At 26.8% G+C, this 23,038-nt stretch overlaps 1 protein-coding gene across 2 annotated transcripts; it reads left to right on the forward strand.

Moving 5' to 3' along the window:
- Window positions 1-143: 143 nt before the first annotated feature.
- Window positions 144-22,389, forward strand: LOC129966354 (protein TFG-like). Of its 2 annotated transcripts, XM_056080779.1 has the most exons (9): window positions 144-216; window positions 1,699-1,954; window positions 3,275-3,358; window positions 4,017-4,163; window positions 6,146-6,274; window positions 6,550-6,588; window positions 8,861-9,055; window positions 15,582-15,783; window positions 21,344-22,389. In XM_056080779.1, exons 2-9 carry the CDS (start codon window positions 1,729-1,731, stop codon window positions 21,591-21,593), a joined length of 1,272 nt encoding a protein of 423 aa, XP_055936754.1. In that variant the 5' UTR covers window positions 144-216; window positions 1,699-1,728; the 3' UTR covers window positions 21,594-22,389. The 2 variants fall into 2 exon arrangements, with proteins under 2 accessions (XP_055936754.1, XP_055936758.1); XM_056080783.1 differs by lacking the exons at window positions 144-216; window positions 6,550-6,588.
- The last annotated feature ends 649 nt before the right edge of the window (window positions 22,390-23,038 follow it).

The raw sequence follows: 23,038 nt of genomic DNA on the forward strand, positions 1-23,038 counted from the left end.
AAGTTGTATAAGACATAAATTTAATACAAAATTATCTTGGTAATAAAAATTAAATTTTAATTTTGAATTTTCTAATTCAATTGTAATAATATTTTTCGCTTATACAATATTGACATGTGATTAATTTTTGAATGCAACTGCAACTGCGGTTTCGTGGCGTGGTTGGTCGTATTTTTTACAATTTTCGTCATCTGTCATCACTGAATGGATAAATTAGTAAGTTTCCATTTTTCCCCCTTTTATCTTTATTAAATTAGTTACGAAAAACTTTAAATAGAATTATGCATCGAACTTCTGATGTTTCTTTATAATTTCGAGATCGGTGAATTACATGTAACTGTAAGCCTAATGTTTTCCTGGACTTAATTTAAAAGGCTGTTGACATATCGCCTGTGCCCACCCATCCTTGAAATTTCTGAAATTGTTTATTGTTATTAGTAATGTATATTTAATTTGTATTCTCATAATAAAAAGAAATGTATTAAGTATATTATGCTTGTATTTTTTTACCTATTAAGCAAAAATTCATTTTTTATAATCGCATTCAATGTTTAGCATAAATGCTGTTAAGTAACAGAATCTCCATATTAAACTATATTGCTGTGAAGATTATATATAAAAAAAGTAACCAGTGTATTGTTTAACATTTACAGTTTCTGTAGCTTTTCCTTAGTATAAAGCAAATTAGAATTAATATATAATTATGAAACGAATAGAATAAAGAAATTTAATTTATTTGCACCGGCATAATTCTTTTGCGTCATTTAAAAAAATGGGGAGTGAAAGTTCTATTCATTTTTAAGTAAACTGTGAAATTATTTCAATTGCTTGATACCATAATTACTCTGATGAAATTTTATAGTAACTGAAATTTTGGATAATCATTCCAGTGATGAAATTTTAATGCTTCTTAAATATGTTCATATTTTTAATTGGTTTTTTATGTTAACTGATTAAAAGATATTGCAAAATGATTTAATGTCAAAATTACCTATCTTGATAACATATCTCTTTCAGTTAAAGTATTGTCAGTGAAATTTATTTGAGTTGTATTTATTGCAAGGCGTTGAAAATATAGTTTAATCATATATGCAAGTTAAAATTCCCTTTTAAAAATTAATAATAGAAACACTCTTTTTCCATATGTTTTTATGAGATATTAACTTGTCGGTACCTGTCTCTAGAATTTAGCCAATAAATCAAAGAACAAATTAGAAAAAATGAAATTAAAATTAATTTCATTAAAATCTGAAGAAAAATTTCTCTTTTGAAAAAAATTTATTAAAAAATGCAAGCTGTCTATTTTTTAATTTTTTAAACCTAATTGTGTAATATGTAGTAATTCCAGTTAATTGTGTATATCTGATGTGTAATAACGTAAAAATATCTGTTGACAAAAAAAAGTTATAATTATACAAAGAATGATTTAAACAATTTCCATTTTCTTGATATAGTTCAAAATAAAGTAATTGTTCTATCTATCACTATCTAATAATATAAAATTTTTGTCCAAAATTCACAAAATTACCTTTAATGCATAAAAAGTTAGGTAATGTTTTTGTAATTTGCAGTGAAATTGAAATTACTGATTAATGCACGAGGCAATTTTTTAAATTCTATAATGAATAAAATTTATTTGATTTTACTTGAAAATTGTATAAGTTTTTTTTTTTTTTTTTAAACATTCTATCCTTTTAGAAGTAAGAGAGGATCAAAAGATTGAAGATAATGGCTGTAAATTCTTACGGCGGTGGAGGAACTGAAGAAGGAGTTTATGCCCAATTGGATTTGAGTGGCAAACTTATTATTAAAGCCCAGTTAGGTGATGACATTAGGAGAATTCCAATTCATAATGAAGACATTACTTATGATGAACTTGTTCTTATGATGCAGAGGGTTTTTAGAGGGAAGTTAAATGCTGATGATGAAGTTCTCATTAAGTATCGTGATGAAGGCAAGTATGCACTAATGATAGTTAAAAACTAATTTCAGCTGTGTGTCTCATATAAGAGTTTAATTGATATTTGTGTTTCATATATTCTTTCAAACTGAAAATCCATCTTATTTAAAATTTTTATATATTAACAGTTTATTTAAATACATTCTACAGAATTTTAAAAACAATAAAGTTCTTTGTTTGATTTTTAAGAATTAATATTTTTACAGTAATTAAAAAATATATATATAAGGTCCCATAAAAAGATTGCTTATCAAATAATTACCTTAAAGAGATGATTAAAACAAATTTATATTTATTATTGAATAGAATATTTAGTTTAGTGCAAAAAGTTTCAATTTTAAAACTCTTCGAAGATTTTTTTATTTTTTTATTTGGATATAGTATAGATTTAAATGTAATTTATCACAATGAGTTGAAATTGTACTGAAAATGTATATTTTGGATCTGTGACAGATAAAAATTATTTAATATTTAGGGGCTTTTTTTTCTTCCATTTTTAAGCGTTATGTATAATCTTGAAACAGATATTTTGTTATTGTTTATAATATGAAGCTATCCAAATGCTGTTAATATCCTTTCAATCATATTATAATCAACTCTAGAGTTAGAATGAGATATTTTAATAATATATAAATTTATTTTTTGAATTAAAAGGATATATATAGATAATAGGTTTTTAAAAGTTCTTTTATCTTTATTACTTTATTCCTCATCTTATATTTTTATCTGCTTTTTCCTGGAAAATTAATGTACTCATTGAAATGATTTGGGCCCAAGTAGATGAAATTCTTAATAGTTCAGGTTGATTAAAATATTACTTTATGGGTTCTGACTGGGTTTAAAAAATTTGATTTTTGTATTTATTGATTTACATGTGCTTTATCAAATTAAAAAAAATAGAAACTGTTTAATATTAAACTTATATCATCATAAATATTTATTATAAAAAATGACTTTTTTAACTATCTAAGGCCATGACGATTATCTTCATTGTTGCTATTCAGTTGCTCGATTTTTGGAGAAATCTATGGAAGGAATTAGGGAGTTCATTTCATTTTAAGACATATTTACTCAAACAGTAATATATATATATATAAGAGGAAAGTTTTTGTATATCTTCATTTCATTAGAGCTAATGAATTAATAACTTTCTAGTTTTTGAATTGGATAGAATTATAAAAGTTATGCATAACAGTTATGTTAATTGCTCATATCCAATAACCAGTGTTAGTTTCATGCTTTATTTTGTTTCCTTAAGATAAGTTATCAGTATTTATCAAATTTTACATTGTATTTTCATATTTTTTTTTTCAGATGGTGATTTAATATCTATCTTTGACAGCTCAGATTTATCATTTGCAATTCAATGCAGTAGAATTCTTAAACTGACAATCTTTGGTAATTTTTTTTTCTTTCTAAATTTGATATTTCATCATAATTATGATCACTTTAGATAAATTTTACTATTTAAAATAAGATAGATTTAATAAAGGATTTTTTTGTCTTATTAGTTAGAGATTGAATATAAGGATATAATTTTAGTAGAGTTGACGTTTTTTTTAAGTGTAATAATTCTTCTAGCATTGTTTTATACTTTAGACTTTGTATGCTACTTCACAATAAAGTTCTTTTGGTAAAATTACTTATTCTAATTATAAATTCTTTTAATGGTATTTGTAGTGTTAGCATGTACAATCTCATTTTGTGCATATTGTATCTGAGTCATGTTCAAAAATATTAGTTGCTTGGAATTTTTTAATTTGACTAAGATGATCTATCAAAGAATTTAGAAAGTAATTCTACATATTTTACCTCAAATCAGTGTGGACTTTTTATTTGCTTGATGATAATATTTTTGTGTAAATATTATTCCTATTTTTAATTTTCTGTCCTCACATCTCTACTAGTATAAGTACTACCTTTATTAAATCAGCTGAAAATTGTTTATTTAAGAAGATTATTTAATAAATAAAGTGCTGTCATTTTTATTGTAAAATTCTTTAACATGCATCAATTGTTAAAATCTGAGAACTAATGAAGTTATTGTTAATTTCAGTAAATGGACATCCTGAGCCTTTGCAGTCTGATGAAGTGAAACATATAAGAACTGAACTGCAGAAAATTAGGAATCAAGTTAACCAATTAATTGACCAGTTAGAACCTAGAGCACCTTTGCCTGGCAGTCGAGTTGAAAATGAAAAAGGTAAAATTTGCTGTTAAAGCATTGTCATTTAAGTATTTGTTTAAAAAACATAATTGAATTGGAAAAAAGATTTTGAATTTTCATGCTTTAAAAAAAGGTTTATCACTACTTATTTTTTAAATTGCATGAAAAACCTGTCAAATGCTATCGTAATTCTGTTAGGAAATTAAATTTAGTTTTTGATTGCATATTGGTTATTTTATTTTTGTTAAATTATGAAGTTTTAAAATTTGTTTCATATTTGTGAAAAATCATGTACCATAATTCTGAAAAAAAATATTAAATACCATATAGTTGAAAATAATTTTTTTTGGGGGGGGGGTTGACATTTTATACTAATATTTATCTGCTTTCAAGCATATTGCCTATATTGGATTAGATGAGGCCTTATACCAGGATTTATAATTGAAATTTTAAGGAATATTAATGGGGTTGTAATTTGCTCAAAATAGTCGTCTCATTTTGCATGATTTTAAGTATTGTCATTTTCTGCATAGTCATTTTTGAATTAAGATTTTCTCTCGTAATTAATTTTCAGATTTGTTGATGCTAATTACTTGCTATCAATGATTATTAAGGAAAAGTTTTGTATTTTCATTCAAAAATTGTCATTAGATTTATAATATACCTTTTAAATCTATTTACAGTTAATCTATCATTTTATTTTCATTCACTTTGTTTCGAATGATTTCTTCAAAATGTAATCTGAAGTATAATTTGTTTCTTGAGTTACAATAAATCGCATAAACAGCTTTTCCCATTTTGAGACCTCATATTTCACTTTTTATATATCATGCTTATTAAATATTAGTATTTTCTTTCCTCTTATGCTTTCTGATAATTTGATGAATTTATATTCATAGGTCAGTGATGGATTTAGAAATTTTGTGGCTTTAGGCACTGTACATTATATGGTCGCACTTTTAATAGCTGGCTAATTCACTTTCATGTTCCAATGAGTTTTAAGCTTTATAAAATTATTTAATTTTACTACTTAAATGATGGAAAATTAGACTAAAATTATATAATTTATTCTTGAAGGCCTAGTCCTAACTGTTTATGATTTTCTTACTACAAATAAAAGCATCTAATTATTATGATAGATTATAAAGAAATAATGAATTTCAAATAAATAAAACATTAAAATTTATTTCGCCAGACTTAAGAAATGAAATATAACAATCATTTAAATTATTATTCCATTATAAATGAATTATTATTAATAACAATAATTTTAATAATTTAGCATGAAAATGTGTTGTTATCATAATATTTTCTAATTCATAATTTATATTTCTTACAAATGTATGTATTTGAAAACTTAGGTAGGAAAATTTTGTAGCTGACATGCCTGCAGGCTTTCCATAGGAACTCTAGGCAATTGCCTAGTTGGAAATCTGCTATTGTTGGTTTTATATGCAATTTTACATACTTTTTTTAAAGTTTGTGTTTTATACTGTATGATGAATTATCCTCTATTAAAGGAATTACATAAATTGAAATTTATATTACTTTTATATCTTTTGGGTTTATATATGCTTATATATAAACCCAAATTTGGTTTATATATGTTTATATATTATATAGAAAGTTTGCAGACAAATCTGTAAACTTTCTTATTTTATTATTTCCTCTTATTTTGGGTTATTTTAAATCTATGACACTCTTCACCCCAAAAAAGCACCTTATAGTTTATTTGGTTAAAGCTTGAGAAATTTAATCTCAATGCTGTTAAAAAAATCATCCTTTGAATATAATGTTTATCTTCTTGTAATTCTATAATTAAAAAAATCTGTGTTTAGTAAACAATTAGTTTAAAACTCTAATGGAAATGGTATTAGCCGTTTTTGAAAGATCAAAAACTGTAAATACTATTTCTTTTTCTCCATTTATTAAAACACAAATATTCAACAAATAAAGTTTAAGTATTGTACTTTGTTTAATATAGATTCTAAATATTCATATGTTTTTTAAATTTTCAGGTATTGCTAATGCTCAAGCTAATAATACTCCCAATGCTGCAGCTCCTAAGGAGTTTGATCCTTTATCTACTAAAGAGGGTGGTGGTGAAGGGCGAAATAAAGTGGCAACATCATTTGGATTGCAAGAAGGTGCTTTTTAAATTTTGATATTTTCTACATTTAAAACAATCATGTTTTTGAAAAGTTGACATTGGTTTAAGTTTTTAATTAATGTTTAATCATAGTTAATTTATAAAATTACAATTTGTTTATATTTTTAATTTTTATTATATTGTGAAATTTTAAAAATAAGGTAACTTAGTTTTATTTTTATTTAACTTCTTTCTTTCTATATAAAGATTCTTTTCTAATTTCTTTTAGACATTACTTTGAGATGTCTTATTTTTTGTTACTTTTTATTGTAGAACAACAGGATTCGAATGTCTCTGTATCAGAAAACAATAGTAAGTTATTAATGTCAGGTATCCAATGTGTTTTCATCTTTAAAGTTAGGAATAGGTTCTGAATTTCAGGAAAAGTAGTTGATTAAAATCTTATACTGGACCTTAATATAGTTGCTTTCATCATTTGTAGTATTGAGAAACATTAATTTATTTACGAATTTCATGGCATTTGAATAATTAACAAAAATAGCAACATTTATCAACTTTTTTTAGGATTATGATTACATTTTAGAACAAATAAATGCTAAATGCTATAACTTTTCAGCTAATTTTCATTATTAATTTTAAATGAAAGTCCTATAGACATTAGATTTCCATCTTTAATATTTAAATTTCTGTAAAAATGCTTAGAAAATATCCTCTTGCCTTTTGTAAAGATATTAGCTGCTTATCTTTATAATTGTTCCATAATTTTTTGCTACATATTGTGAAAAAATGTATTTCTATTTTAAATTATTTAACCTGTTAGTAGCCAATTTAAAGTATAACTTCCAATATATATATTTTTTAAATTTTATGTTGTACCAAGATTCAAATAAATGTGATAAAAACTTTTTCAAACCTTTTTCATTTTAAAATATAATGAATGATTAATAGAAATAATAATGGTGATGATGATTACAATAAAATTCATTTCATTATCTAAAAAATAAACATAACAAGAATTATCACACTTTGCCATCAGATTATAGCTGTTAGTGAAAATGGTTTCAGGACAGAGTACATGTTAATTTCTTAGACAAGGGTGGGAGGGGATTGAATATTTTTAGAATTAGAATATAGAATTGAAATGCTTCTTCTTATAAATAGAATAATATATTGTATTTCATTTTTGAACTATTAGTAGAGTAAATGGAATTAAATAAAAAATACAATTTTTAAGATTGAGAGTATGGATTTAACAGCATTGTTTCTTTAAATCAGAATTGTTGTAGTATTACAGTTTAAATTTTCACTGTTTTATTTGAATAGGTTTGAAACTTCAGTCCTAATGATATTTATTGAAAGTTGACGTATTTTTTCAAACTATTTATCTTATTCACATTTTTTTTTTTTTTTTTGCTGTGTATTTCAATTAAGATTATTTTGGAACTGTAAACTTCCACTATTTTTAATTTTTTTATACATGTAATAATGGTTAAAAAATGGTTTTAATTTAATTTCAGCTTGCTTGGTACTCAATATAGAACTAAGCAGGATGGGAATTTTTGAAAAAATTTATGAATAAATGTCACTTTTATGGCTTCATATATATTAAACTGTACTTAGTCTGAAATTTACCTTTATATTTATTTTGAAATTTACAATATGTTGACAACTCACTCATGTTCATTATTCTGTCATAATGTTTGAAAAAAGTGCTTTTATATCTTCAGACTTTTTATTTTAACTTTTGAATAGTTTGAAATAGATGTCAAATTACAGGAGTAACTTACAGAAAATTTGTGGAATGATTTATTTTTAAGAAATATGTTAGATGTCATGTTCTCAATAAACCAATCTAATATTTAGCTCTAATCCATAAAATTAAGATTTAACTCATTCATCTTCAAAATATGATCATTAAATGTTTGTTGGGCTTTAATGGATTTTATAATAGTAAGGCCTCTGTATGTATCAGCATTCTTGATATCTCTATACATTGGTATTAGATGAATGTAAGTCATTATGCCAGCTTTTCAAAAGGCAGAAAAAATTGAAAGGGGATAATGTTGATAAAAATAAAAAGGGTAAGATAAACTTATCGTCTTATCATAAAAAAAGAATTTTTAACGATTGCATTAATTACGACTCAAAGTTTTCATCAAAATTTGCAAAATTAAAGTTTTTATAAAATTGATGATTAAAGAAATCAGTTTTTTTTAATCCTTGCATTAATTGCAATATCTATTTGTATACACTGTAGTATGTTGTTTTTTTAAAAAAATTATTACTTATATGATAATAATTACTTATATGAAAACCTACAAAATTACTAATGCAGCCCTGGATAAAGAAATTTAAATGCTTTTAAAGTGAAAATTTATAATTGCTCCCCCCCCCTTTCCATTATATAAGATGGCTCTTATATGGCTTTTTAACATTTGATGAGTATTTGAGATCGTGCTATAATTTTAAGTTTAACTTATTATGATAGAGGATTAAGACTTTAATCTGGAGATATCTCCATATACATGGGACAAAAAATCTGAACTGCCTTAGTAAAATTGATTCAGCATACAACTTTTCTTTTCTAAATGAATTCTGCTCACTTGATGAATGATATTTTCAGATGGTCGAGGAGGTTCACCAGATAGTATCTCCAGTTTAGGTTCTTCCGCCAGTCAGAAACAACCACAACAGATGCAGCAGGGAGTACCTCCCCCAACTAGCATGTATCAGACTCAGCCTCATCAAGTTTACGTCTCGTCTCAAAATAATCCTGGAGTACCATCACATCATTACTTCCCTGGGTCTGGAGGTCCTGGTATGTAAAAATGAAAATATAATTAGTTTAAAATTTTTAATTATTTTTAGTTTTTGTCTAATAGAAGGAAAGTACAGAAATCTATCTTGAATATATTTATTATATATGTTACGGCCAAAGCCCGAAATACGGCCAGTTCGCGAATTGGCCGGCCAATTCGCGAACTGGCCAAGAGGTTTGGCCAAAGTCCGAAATACTTGCAATTAATGTTGTATTTTCTACTTTGGCTGGCCATTTCGCGAAGTGGCCGGACATCCTTGGCCAAAGCCCGATGTGATAATCTATACTTATAAATAAAGCTCAATGTGTGTGTGTTGGCGCTCTACAGTCCAAACCGTTTGACAAACAATTATCAAATTTGGCATATATATACCTTGGAGGTCGGAAATGTGCACCCTGGAGCGATTTTTTAAAATTTTTAATTAGAATTTTAATTAAAAATTAAGCGTAATTTCGGCGTTTTATCGCTATAACCAGAAAATATTACAGCACAAAATCGATTTTTGCATCAAATTAAAGCTTTTTTTAATTAAAGCTTAAATTTTAATTTATAAATTATGCTTAGATTAAATTATGCTAAGATTTAATCTGCACGAGCACGTTAAATTAAAAAAAATATCTTTTATCAACGTGTTGCCATCACATTGATAGAAATTTAAATTAAAAAATAAATCAACTATTATTGCAAATTTAATAAACAAAATTGTAATTTTCTGCAGGTGTCTGTATAAAATGAAAAAAAAAATGAAATAAGATATTTTCTGAAATCAAAAGGAGGAAAAGTTTTCTATGAGCTTTAACAATACCTATATAATTAATTCAATAAAACAATTTAATTTAAGGCAAACAAAGTTTAATATACTTAGGATAATCATTCTAATCAGCTACCATCAGCTAATTTGGGGCATACATTTGCTAACAAAATGGTCTAAATTAACTAAATAATTATATTTAATATAACTTTAGTCAATAAATGCTCCGATGAATCAGGAATTTTAAATTTTTTACATAGGTCCTCTACCCTTTGAATCATATTTAACAAAATATTCTTGAGACACCAATATTTTTAATAAAAATTATTGAACTCCAACCAACTAAATCAATCACTAAAACTGACTGATTTATGAAATTTCAATATCACTCTTCTATAAAAACTGGCGATTTTAGACCACTTCACTGACTGTCTCAATGAAGATACGCTAATCCTCTGCAGGGTTTTTAGACAGTGATTTGCCTGTGATTATAAAAATGATGCATAAAAACTTCATAAATCGGTCAGATTTCACTGCTGGACGACTCTGATTTCAATTTTCATATTTAAAAAAAAGACATGGTTAGCTTTTATATAAAAAGCTTTTATATTGATTGCAGTTTAACATTTCCACTTTAGTTTAAAGTAGAAATTTTATGGATACTGACAGAACATTAGGGAAAGTAGTGCAATGAAACAGAACTGTTTGAGGCCTACATAAAAGTACGACTGAATCATATAACTACCAAAATATGAAGCTCAAAAATATTTTGCAGAAAAAGCTACTAAGAGAGCAATTTACATTAAGTGAAAATTTTAGCGATCATTAATACTGGTGAACCGGCTGGTCGCCAAAGGCGAATAGTGATAAATAAATATAATGACATTCATGTATAAAATATAAATAAGGACATGTTGTAGGTGAAATTGGACAGATGGCGCCAACAAAGAAATGTCTTTAAATGATATTAATAACAAAACTATTTGTCCTTCATATTTGTTTTAATTAGCCCTTATTTTCGTTATTTGCCTTTGCAAAAAAATTCATATTTTTTGAAGCAACATTTCGGGAGACAATGTGATCTGGGATCTTTAACATTAGGTCCATGGAGCAGAAAAAGACTAAAGATCACCCTTAAAGGTAATTGAAAACTGAATACTCAATTTGCCTTTGTATTCATACATGATACGCAACGCCTTTGCTCAAGATATAATTATTTCATTTTGAAGGGCGCAAATCTAATCTTCACGCTATCACGTTGTTAAAGTATACACGTTCACTGAATATTTTCTATTATGGATTTAATATGAGAACAGAATAACACGAGATCATATTTTTATATATTACAAGCTTATTTTTAACTCAGAGGTGTCACTTATATTTGAACTCGTTTCTGAAACAGTTGCACTTAAAAAAAAAATACACAGAAGTACTCATTTTTAAATACTTCATTTTTAACAGGGTGTAAAACAATGTGCTCTTGATGCCTTTCTTTCTACTTTGGCCGATCGTCCCCAGCCATTTCGCGAATTGGCCGGCCAAAGCCCGAAATCAAGAAAAGATCGGACATTGGCCGGTAAGTTTACAGCAACGTTGGCCAGATCGCGAATTGGCCGGCCAATTCGCGATCTGGCCGATTTCGGGCTTTGGCCGTAACATATATATAAATTATGTTGAGCTTTTTGCATAATTTAGGATTATTATTGATATTAGTGGTTAAAGTGGTTAATTTTTTTATTTAACAAGTAATTTTTAAATGCTATAATCAGTGTAAATTTCCATTGATGAATCATAAATTGACTTTGCATTCTTTCCATTATTATTGTTTATTAATTACTTTCAATAATTAAGTTCGATAGGAATTTCATTTGGATTTTTTGTTCAATAAAGTGTTTTTAACATCAAATTGTGATAGATACTTAAACATGTTATTTACCTGCTATGTTTATTGTATACATGAATCTCTCCTTTGGAGTCAAGTCACATGTCATATTTGATTATAAAAAATAACTGTCCTTTGGCATTTCAACATCTAATAAATTACACACTTTTTTAATGCATTAACATTTTAAAATAAAAATACACTTTAAAATTTCAAATTTGTAATAAAAATTCAAATTTTTCATATAAAATGTACAATTGATTGCAATATACAGAGCATTTCATTTTTGTATTGTATAAAGGCATTGAAAAACAAGTTGGGTAAATTGAAACAAGTAGCAAGAAAATTTAAGAATAGCTAATGTAATCGTTCAAGGAATATATACTATTTATTGTTTTAAATGGTATTTTGTTAATAGCTTTTATGAAAAATTTGATGAAAGAGGAAAGTAAAAATTCATTGACAGTATTGAAGAATATGGAAAATAAATAAACTATTATCTTTCAGCTATGGAAGAAACAAAATATTTGAAAACATTTTAAGTTATGAAAGCATGTTAAATTTCATTGAAAGGGAAAAAAGTATTCTTGTAAATATTGCATAAAATATATTTAAAAATATTTAAAATTCAAGTTACTTGCCAGTTAAATTATTTTTGAAAGTATGAGTGGAAGCCAGGTTGTTGTGGATTATTGAAGTAGATAGAATGGATCTAAAATGAGTGATAAGAAGATGAGTTATTTTTAAAAAATCTTACTTGTGAACTTTAGTGGTTATTTAATAACTTAATTGCTAAATTTGTAACAATATCTTTAAAATGATAATTTTTAAAATTTTAATAAGGTATAAAAATTATCTTTGTATGACATTTCCAGAAATTTGCCAACATTTTGTGTAATATTTTAATTTTTGAAAAAAAAAGAAATTCCTATGAGATTGTATATTTTCAATTTTTAAAGTATACCTGCGTCACATTCTGTTGCTCTAAATCCAGTGATTTATCCTCGAGTGCTAACATAACAATTTATTAGTAGATAAATATTACATAAAAATATTTGCTGTTTCCAATTGAAGAAAAGTTTGTCTGTTTTCATAAGGATTGTTGTGTTCACAGAAATTTATTGATCTGTTGTATAAATTATATACCAGTCAATATTTTAAGTACTTTTGCAAGTGCAGATTACAGCATTAAAAACTGACATTATTAAAATTATTTTACAAGCCCTTGTAAAATAATTTTCCTGATTGTGTAAACAGGAAGATTCAGAAAATGTATTACTAAATGTATAAATATCTAACCTTCGTAGTTCCAATAAAAACTTTTGGAAAATGAAGCTTGTAATTTAATATTACTCTTTGCCTTTGGAAAAGTAATTCTATATAAAATTATTAACCTAATACAAGGGCTTGTTTATTTCCCGGAAAAATATATTATATAATTGTTTCAAGTTGTATTTCCCCAAAAAATTAGTTTTGAGTCAGTCTTGAGTGCAAAGGGTTAAAATAACATATATTTTGCAATGTAGGGTTCATCTTTTATAATTAGTTCAAATCCTGCATCTTTTATATTTTAAAAAAAAGTTTATTATCAATATAATGCTGCGATTTTCATATGGAACTGATGCTGAAAATAACAAAAATTCGAATTATTTCATCACGTTCAGTTGTTAAAGTGGAAATTTTAGTTTGCATTTTATAAGTATATTAGGATATTATAAGTATTACATTAGGATATTTTTTAGTATTAACTTGCTTTAGAATCATTAAATCAGTTTTTTAATAAAAATTCAAATGAGACTAATTGAATAGAAATTGAAATTTCATTTCTTCTTCTGTAACAATTATTTTACACATAATGACACAAAAAATGATTCTCACTTGTAAACATTGTATAACAAATAAGATCTAATATCTTTTTGTTTGTAAAATTGTTAGTGGGAATATTGTGTATTGTACAGAATGTCTATAATTTAAAAGCCCTATTTCAAATTAGCTTACAAATGAAACCAGTCATCTAAAATTCTGAAATTTTTTTGGAAGTCTGCATGTAGGCATGAAAATTTGGTGCAAAAAAGAAAAAAAACATATCAATGTTACCAATAAATGGCATTGTGTCAAGAACACATATAGGAAACATGTAAATGTGTTTGTACATAGTAATTGTCATAAAACCAAGGAATATTTGCAAAGATCTTGTTTTCCATATGATTGCTGTCTTCCCCAGATCTCAGTTCATATGATGTTTGGTTATGGAAACATCTGGTTAAATAGGGGCAATCCAAGACTTTTGTCTGAATTTAAAAATATTCAAAATATGCACTGAACATTTTCACATACACACTTTGGGCAGTTACCAAATGTACATTTTCTGATTTCGCATGATATCTGAAATAACAGTTGTCATGTGGAGCGTATTGTACAGTAACTTACTTATGTTTCATTGTTGTAGTAAAAGTTGTACAAATCATAATAATTGTGAAACTTTTTAGGAAACAAATTTGCATTTTTTCATAAAGTTCACCACCTAATTTTGCAAATTTTATGAATTTCTTTCTCTATAAGTTGATCTGAAATAGGATTTTTTAAATTATAGACACCCTGTATTTAACTGAATTTGACATTTAATGCTCAAGTTGAACATTTCACATCATGCTAGTGGAGTATTGGCATTCCATGCCTTCTCCCTCCTTATTTGTTTAATCTGGTCTTTCACAATCACTTCATTCGTTTCACTCTAAACTACCTTGCTGAACATACTGTTCATGTTATTCACTAAAAGTTCCCTTTTTCATACAAGCCTTTTTTTTCCCATCTGCATTTAATGCTCACTTAATAAGCTGGTTGGATATCTAGTTTTTCAGACAGCACCATGCCAAAGCTGGTGAATTTCTTTAATATTGGATTTTGGAACATCCCTGAACCATTTTGTGATGTTGAATTGTGAAGATCTGACTTGTTAATTATCTGATTTATAAAAATATGGTGATAAAATTTGGAAGATGAAGGTATTTTAATTTCTTCATGAGGGTTTTATCAATATCTTAACAGACTTCATAATATGTTTGGCTTCCTGGCATGGCAGGATTTATGCTGTTTTCTAGAAAACTCAAGTACATTCTGAGAATATATGAAGGATTTGCTGCAATCACTGATTTAAAAAAACAAACAAAAAACTGTTGTGCTTTTACTTTATAATATTGCTACTTGGTTATCAATGCTGTTTTTGACCAGGGCAAAATTGCTTAGTTATGAATGAGTCGAGTTTTTGTGCCGCATCTTGAGGTTGCCCCATGCTCCATAACTAAGCTAGTGCATTGCTGTTGTATATTGTAGACTGCATATATTTTGCTATATTAATTGTTAATTATTGTAAATAAATTTCTTTTTGTGTTGTCTTTACTAAGTTCATTCATTCCTCAAATCTATCTGAGCCATGAGGATATTCTTATAAGAATTTTAGTTCATTCATTAATTGCTAGAATTTTAACTTAAAATTTTCATTATGTAAATCCTTGATTATTTATTAATTTATCGATTTGTTAGGATAATATTTGAGTCCTTGGAAAGATGTCTACTTTATCAATGTAACCAGCATTAAAATATAGAATTCCTTTATTGTTAGAAAATTAACAATACTTCAGTTGCAGATTAAGGAAAAACCATTTAAATTTATAAACATATTTATATCTTTATCACTTCAGTTGAATATTGCTGTAATTAAAATATGTCTAATGTTTTATATTAAAAATGAATTCTAAAAATTTTCCATAATTTAAGTATATATTTAGCAATTGTTCTTCTTTGATGAATTATTTATCATTTTTTTCTGAATGAATTGAAATTAAAACACTTTTATTTCTAATGCATTCATACGAATCCTTTATATTGTCAGGCCCCCACCAACAGCAGCAGCAACCACAGTCACCTGCTTCAAGTGTGGGCAGCGGTTTTGCTCCTCCTCCACCTTCTGGATATGGCTCAACCCAGCCTGGTCCAGGCTATGGCAGCTATCAACAAAATCCACAGATGCAGCAGGCTCAGTATGGTCAACCACAGCCCTCTCAAGGTCAGCAGCAACAAATGCCCCAGCAAGTGTAAGTGCTTTACTCTTTTAAAAATAATCAATGTTAGGGATATTTTTATGAATTAGTATTCATTTACATGTTGTGTCAATCATTTTAGCTGCTTAGGGTAAGTAAAAGTCAAAGATTTTTTCTTTTGTTTTTTGACTCTTTGGCTACCAACGGGCCACACATACATCCCACTAACCTTTTAAAATCAGCTTAAATAGTTCTAAGTAAAAGTATTTTTTTTTTTTGGTGGTGGTGGTGGGGTATTTGTTCTTCATGTCCTAGCCATGGGGGTTTTAAAACATTTGAAAAAGAATCGGATACATTTTTCTAATACAGAAGCTATTATCTTCATTTTCTACATGATTTCAGAGAAAAAGATTTTTCAAAATTGGTAGTCAAAGGGTTAAATATTTTTTGAAGCATTGTGGTAGGAAAAATTTGAATGATCTCTTTGTAAATCAAGAAATTCTGTTTAATTAAATAAATTGACATATCATCATCCATGAAAATATTGTTGAAATTAAAATTATTAAAATTAAAAATCAAAAGGTCAAATTTAACATATATACATAACATTTTGAAATGCTTTACTGTTTGTAAATTGCATTGACTTTTATTGCATTATTAAATATTTTGTATTCTTTTTAACTGGTATTGCTGATATAAGAAAATTTAAATTAAATATAATGAACACTTCATTTCAAGCAGTTAGTTGATTCAAAATAATTTAAACAGAAAAACATGTTATCAAATTTTAGTTCAAATATAATAAACATACCTTTACCGTACAAAATAATTATATAAATATAATTTTTGATAAGATTTATATCCTTTTTTTTTTGCATATTATTCTGCTTATAATACCAAACATGAATAAATTTTAAAGATCCAACCCTGTACTATACTCGATTAAAATTAATACATTTTACTGCTGTAACACTTCAGTAAATCATATATCAAATGTCTTTATTTTCAAGTTTATTACAGAAGAAATAGCAATCGTGATTTTTATTATTGAATATATTGTAATATTTTAGAAAAAATTATTAATTTTTTGGAAAAAAAATTCTTTTTGATGAATATGTTTTGGGATTCTTATGAAATCACTGCAAATTGAATTTATATCAATAGAAGCTTTTCTTCTCTTTCTTGGAAATGTGAAGAAATTCTTTGTGACTATCCTTCGCTAATAGCAATGTTTCTCATAGATATAAAATTTTATTCTACTAGCACATCTAATTTTTATATTCTTATAACAATTAATCTGAATGAGAATGTAAATGAGTATACTATAAGTTAGGATTGATAGCAGCATATGTATATTTATATGAAAGAAGAGGTCCCATGCTGCAGTTTGTGAGGAACCAATTACTAGAAGGGCATTAGAGAAATTTGAAAATATACTCGTAAATTATTATATATCCAGAATTTCAAACTTTATCATAGTCCAGAATCACTTTAGGTGTACATTAGTTTTTAATTTTTTAGGACAATATATCTGTCGCGTTGATTCTCTATATCTATTAATATTGTCTATGTTTCAGCTTTTGTTTTGTTCCGAATGGCAACGGTGTTAAAAAAGATGTATATGTAGTTTGGAATTCATTAAAAGAGGTTGTGTTTACTTTTGAGAATGGCTTTGAGTTTTATATTTACGCCATAAACAAATGCCCTTTCATCCAAGAAATCGAAAGCAGAGTTTTTTATGAATGTGTCTGAATAAGAATATTATCTGATTCGATGTCAAACCGTGACAATATCATTCAAAAATTAATTATTCAGATATTATACCAGTGATTATGCAAATTATTTCTGATAACAAATATTATGCATATTATGAAATATTATTTTCGATTTCATTAAATATTTTTGAAAATTTTGTTCAGTCAGAAAATCTCTCAAAAAAAAAAAAAATAAAAGTAAATATTTAAGAGGTAATTTAATGAGCTAAAACTAAAGAGCTTTTGAGAGCATTGCCAAATTCTTTACATTCCAGGGGACATTTTCTTTTTATTTGCATTTCCTCTTCTTTCTTCCTCTTTCTCACTTGTTGATATGCAATTCTCATTTTCACATCAATACTTGAAGAAAGAACTAAGAAACTTCAATGTAATGAAAAAATTGCCACATAGATTGTTGTAACTAATATTGTTATTTGGAATTTATAATCCATTCATGTGAATTTCTTTATACTTCTTTAAGTTTGGACATTAATTTTACATAGTTAATAATCTTAATATTTTAAGCCAATGAATAGTTGTCAGTAAATTTCTTAATCTTTCGTTAGTCATTGTACTTTATAGATATGCATGCTAATGTGTTTTTTTTTTTTTTTTTTTTTGCTTTATTCTATTTTTCCTTTTTATTTCATTTACTTGTTTCATTTTTCCTTGCAAAATAACTCATTAGGATTATTTATTATAATAACAAAGAGAAAATTATAAAAGCTGTATAAACATGTCATAGCACACCGCTGCCATTTAAAGATGGAAACAGTTGTGATTAATAAAGGATAAACTGTTATTTTTAATTAAACTTTTTCATCTTTTATGCAATTGCATAGTTTTTGCAGCTTGATTTTATTAAAACTTTTGTTTGGTATTAATACAACCAAAAAGGTTTGTTAGTTTTCTAATTTTTAAAATCACACCCATGCCTGGAATAGTTCTTGAACAGACCATTAAAAGAAATATCTCAATTAATTTGGTTTATTGTGACTTAACTGTTGGTTAATTTCTTAAAGAGGAAAGTAAATAGAAAATTGATTTGAACATATTGATTGAAATCATATATTTACATATTTTTCAAAAGAATTTAATAATATTGTTTATGACTTATACATCACAGTAATATGTTATGAATTTTTATTAATATTGATAGTACATAAACTGGGTAGTTATGACATGTTTATTCTGCTTATATTAATAATATTAATGCAATTTACCTGATGGGATTAATACATTTTTTGTGAAATTCTACCAATATGTTTTTAATATAAATTGTTTTATTAATTGTAAATTGACAAATTTTAATTAATTGTGTATAGGGATTGCAATACCGGACCAAAATTTCAATACCGGTATTCGGTATTTTTAAAATCTTAATTATTAGAAATTTTAGAAAAAGAAAGAAAACACAGGTGTTTCTTTGTTTTATTTGCCAGTTTTGTTAGAGAGTGTAAATATCACAAAAATAATTTGTAACTTATAAATTATAACAGTATATAATCATAAAAAAGTAAAGGAACATCTTATTTATTTAAATCACAAAAAAAGTGTAAATATTACTATTCAGTCTGTGGTACTATTACAAATTTTTGAAATGTGATCTTAAAAAAAACATTATGCATCAATTGTACTGTCATTAAGCCTGAAAAGTAATTTTGTGTAAAAATGACCAGCTGTCGAAAACGCTCTTTCGGCATCTACGCTAGCTGGTGGTACTGTTAGCAATGTGCGATATATTTTTTTCAAGTATTTACTTCTAAATCCCTCATCTTCAAATAAATCGATTTATCGTCGGATGGTTTTGGATACAGCTGATTTCTGTATTGTATTTTGGTTTGTTGAAAATTTTTTTAATTTTTATTTATCGCTAATTCTAATTTTTGTTCAAGAGACAATTCCTTTTCACTATTGACAGTAGTGACATCATAATCTTCGATTTGCACCAATCAACTTTCCAACTTTTTTCATAATTGTTGCTCCATCAGTCGTTATGGATACAATATTTTCTTTCAGGGATAATCCATGTTTCGCTAATTTAGATTTAAGCAATTAATTAAGCCATTAATTAGCTAATTGATTTCGCCCGTTAGGGAGACATAAAAACAGAAACATACACTATTTTGCTATGTTCGCGATCCTTGAACATATAGTGGAGACCATTTTAAAAATTTCTAGTAAATACCGAAAAACCGGTATTTAAACTTGTGAATACCGGTATTACAAAACTGTACAAATGGCTCAAAATACCGGTATTCGGTATCCCGGTATACCGGTATTGCAATCCCTAATTGTGTAACTTATTGTTATCTTTGCTGTCAATGTGTGCACACATTATGATGTTTAGAGAGTTAATTTTTAGCTAAATTTAATGCATTTTAAATATCAGGTTTTATTAACATTTTTTAAATACAGAATTATTAAAAAATAAATAACTGATAGAAGACAAATTAACCCTAACTATAAAGAGGATAATGTTTAAAGAGGGAAAAAAAATCAATTAATACTTGCAATCAGATAAGCAAATATATACATTGATATAAAAATATTTTGTACTTAAAAATACTTATAAGCGACAACAGGGGCATTTCTTGAGTATTTTAAATTTATTGGAATGGCAGAGATGCAAAGAAATTGAACTCCTAATATCAAATAGTGAGAAGTGTTGCAAACTTGTTTTCCTATGAAATCTTTGTTGTGATTTTTAGTTCCAAGTAGCAGGTGATATGCAGGTAGTTCAAAAGTAAAAGGTAACTAGAGTTTTTGATGGGTGCACAAATTCCGCATGCAAATGAAATTTCAATGTTTAAATAGAATAGACAATTGCAGCATTCAGGCATCAATGGTTAATGAAGCTACTTGTGCTGTACCTGTCAACATCTGTTAAAAGTTGTCGCTGTTGATGGATATATTTTTAGTAATAGAAGTGCTAACACATGAAAGAAAAATTCCCCAGCTGAAATTCATTACCAATTAGGGGAAGTTTACAGAGTGAGTGTAATGTCTGGAAACCAGGTTTGATCTAAAGAATTTGAACTAGACAGAAGAGATGTGCAAAATGAGCAAAGATAAGGGCAGCCAAGTTTTAAACCATAGATGGCAAGACATGCCATTTTGAGGTCCAACTCAATCTGATTCTTGCACTCAACATCTCCATTGGCAGTGTACCGAATATCAAGCACAAAAAATTGGCTTACTAGAATACATGTTCTCACTTACTACCATAGCAACTATGAGATGAAAAAGCTATTCAAATAAGGTTATCTCTTCAGCATTTAGAAAGTGTTTTGTTATAGGGGGTGAATTGTAGATATATTATCTGATACCATAGATGAAAAGAGCATTTCAGCTCCAATGCTGAAGTTCAAGAATCTATCATTAATTGGCTGTGTGACCTGAATTCTGTTTTCTTCTGTACTGATTTAAATAAATTGATCTACTGACATCCCAAAGTGTATATATGTATATATACACATACTCACCAATATATCTCTTTAATTTTGTGAATGAATCTTTTCTTTAAGAAACCTGGTTAATTTGTTTCTGAACTACCCTTGTAAAAGTTTTATTTTTATAAATTTTTCATAATAAATTTATTAGAAATATACATTTAAATCTACTTTTCTTTTAATGTTTTGGGCATTTATGCTTCTGAACAGTAACATTTTATTTATAGGTGAATTATCAGTTTTTAGAAAGGTATGTTAATATTTTAATTGTTGATATTTTAAATGCCTGTTGACAATTTTGTCCAAGCAAAAGGCACAGTAGCCTTTTTTTTTTTTTTTTTTAGTAATATTTTAAACGTCAATTCAATTTATATGTTCATTATGATAAACACATTTTTATTTCTGTAGTCGTGGCAGTCCATTCACTGGTCCACCAACAAGTGGTCCCAGTCAGGGTCAAACTGGAGCACCCTCTCCTTTCCAGGGAGGTCCTCCCACATCACAAGCTTTCCAAGGTCAAATGCAATATCCTGCTGGGTATTCTCCTGGTCCTGCAACTGGACCTGTACCAAGTGGTCCCGGTCCTGCTAATCCTTACTCCAGAGGCTCTACAACTTCTTATGCTCGTCCTACCTTGAACTACCAAGCAGGATATTAATCTTAATCTTAATTAGTTATTCATTTATTTTTGTTATCTTTCTTTTCATGCTAAGATCTGTGTATGGCAGGCCTACAGGTTGTGTTTATTATCATTTTAGTATTTTAAAAATTTATGCTTGTATATATGTTTTAAAAAATTGCAGTCCATATTAAAAAAATAATTTTCCCCCTCTTAATTAGAGATTATTTGTTTTGTTTAAGTTTAAAATTCAACTTGAGTTGACATTTTTTTTTTCCCTTTAAAAATTATAAATTAGAGATTATTTTAAAACGCTTTTGAAAAATGTTTGTGTTATTTACGTGAAATGTGCTCAAATGGTGCAGTTATCTAGTATGTATGCATTTTCATTATAAATGCTTATTATTGGAATATGCATTGCCTTACATCATAATCAGAAATTCATTAGTAAATAAAAATTTGCTTTAAAATGTGTTTTGGTTTTATTAAATATTTCTTAAATTAATAGAAGACTAAAATAGATGCTTCTTGTATTATTTTTTTTTCTTCTCCTTAAAATCTGTATGTTTCAGCAATCCAGTTGCAACTTTTATTATGTTACAATTAGTTTTTGAACTGTTCTTTTGTTTAAAACTTTGATCTTGTCAAATGCCTAGTGGTAATAAATCTTTTTCTGTCCTTTAGTACTGTAACAATCACATTCATAAATGGATAAAGTTGTGCTTTGAATTCTTTTACTGATACCCATCTTTTTTGTTACAGGAAAAACTTTTTACAAAATATTTTCTGTAGTATTATGAATTTTTAATGTAATAAACATGTACAATAAAACAGACTATTGTATATTATTTCTGGGTCAGAATATTTTTATACAAACTCTAGCTGAATGATTATTGTATCCATAACTATTATTCATCTTGCTAAATTCAGTGATTTTTTCATTTAAACTGTCGGTGTCTGTTTAATCAGAGTTGAATTTTATGTTATAGTAGCATATCTTCTTTAACTTTTCCCACTTGCTATCTCTTTTTAGAAAATTCATTTGCCTCTCAAAACATTTTTTCGCATTAAATAATGTGTAAAAGTGGAAATATATGCAAAAGTTGGACTCTAGATAATAATAAATAAAAAGAAATTCAGTTTTAAAATACCTTTTTGAAGAATTTTGGCTAGTATAAGTAAGTAAAAATATTTTTCTTATTTTTAATTATAAATTGTCAAGCCTAATTTAGTTTACCTAAACTATTTACTACTTATTTTGGTTCATTACCCACAATATAAAGGGGGCTTTTACCTTTTTAAGCAAGCTAGAAATAAACTTGGTTATTGATTAGTTCAAATCACATCAACTCCCTTCATTTTAGTCATAAGAGAAAAGGTAAAGAATTATTGGAATATTGCATGTATATTGAAACCTCTTTATAGTGACTGTAATACTGTATGAATAATAGTTGCTCTTAAGACAATTTTTTGGAGACAAATAA

Source organism: Argiope bruennichi, chromosome 1 (genome assembly GCF_947563725.1).
Source record: "Argiope bruennichi chromosome 1, qqArgBrue1.1, whole genome shotgun sequence".
In the NCBI taxonomy this organism is placed as follows: Eukaryota; Metazoa; Arthropoda; class Arachnida; order Araneae; family Araneidae; genus Argiope; species Argiope bruennichi.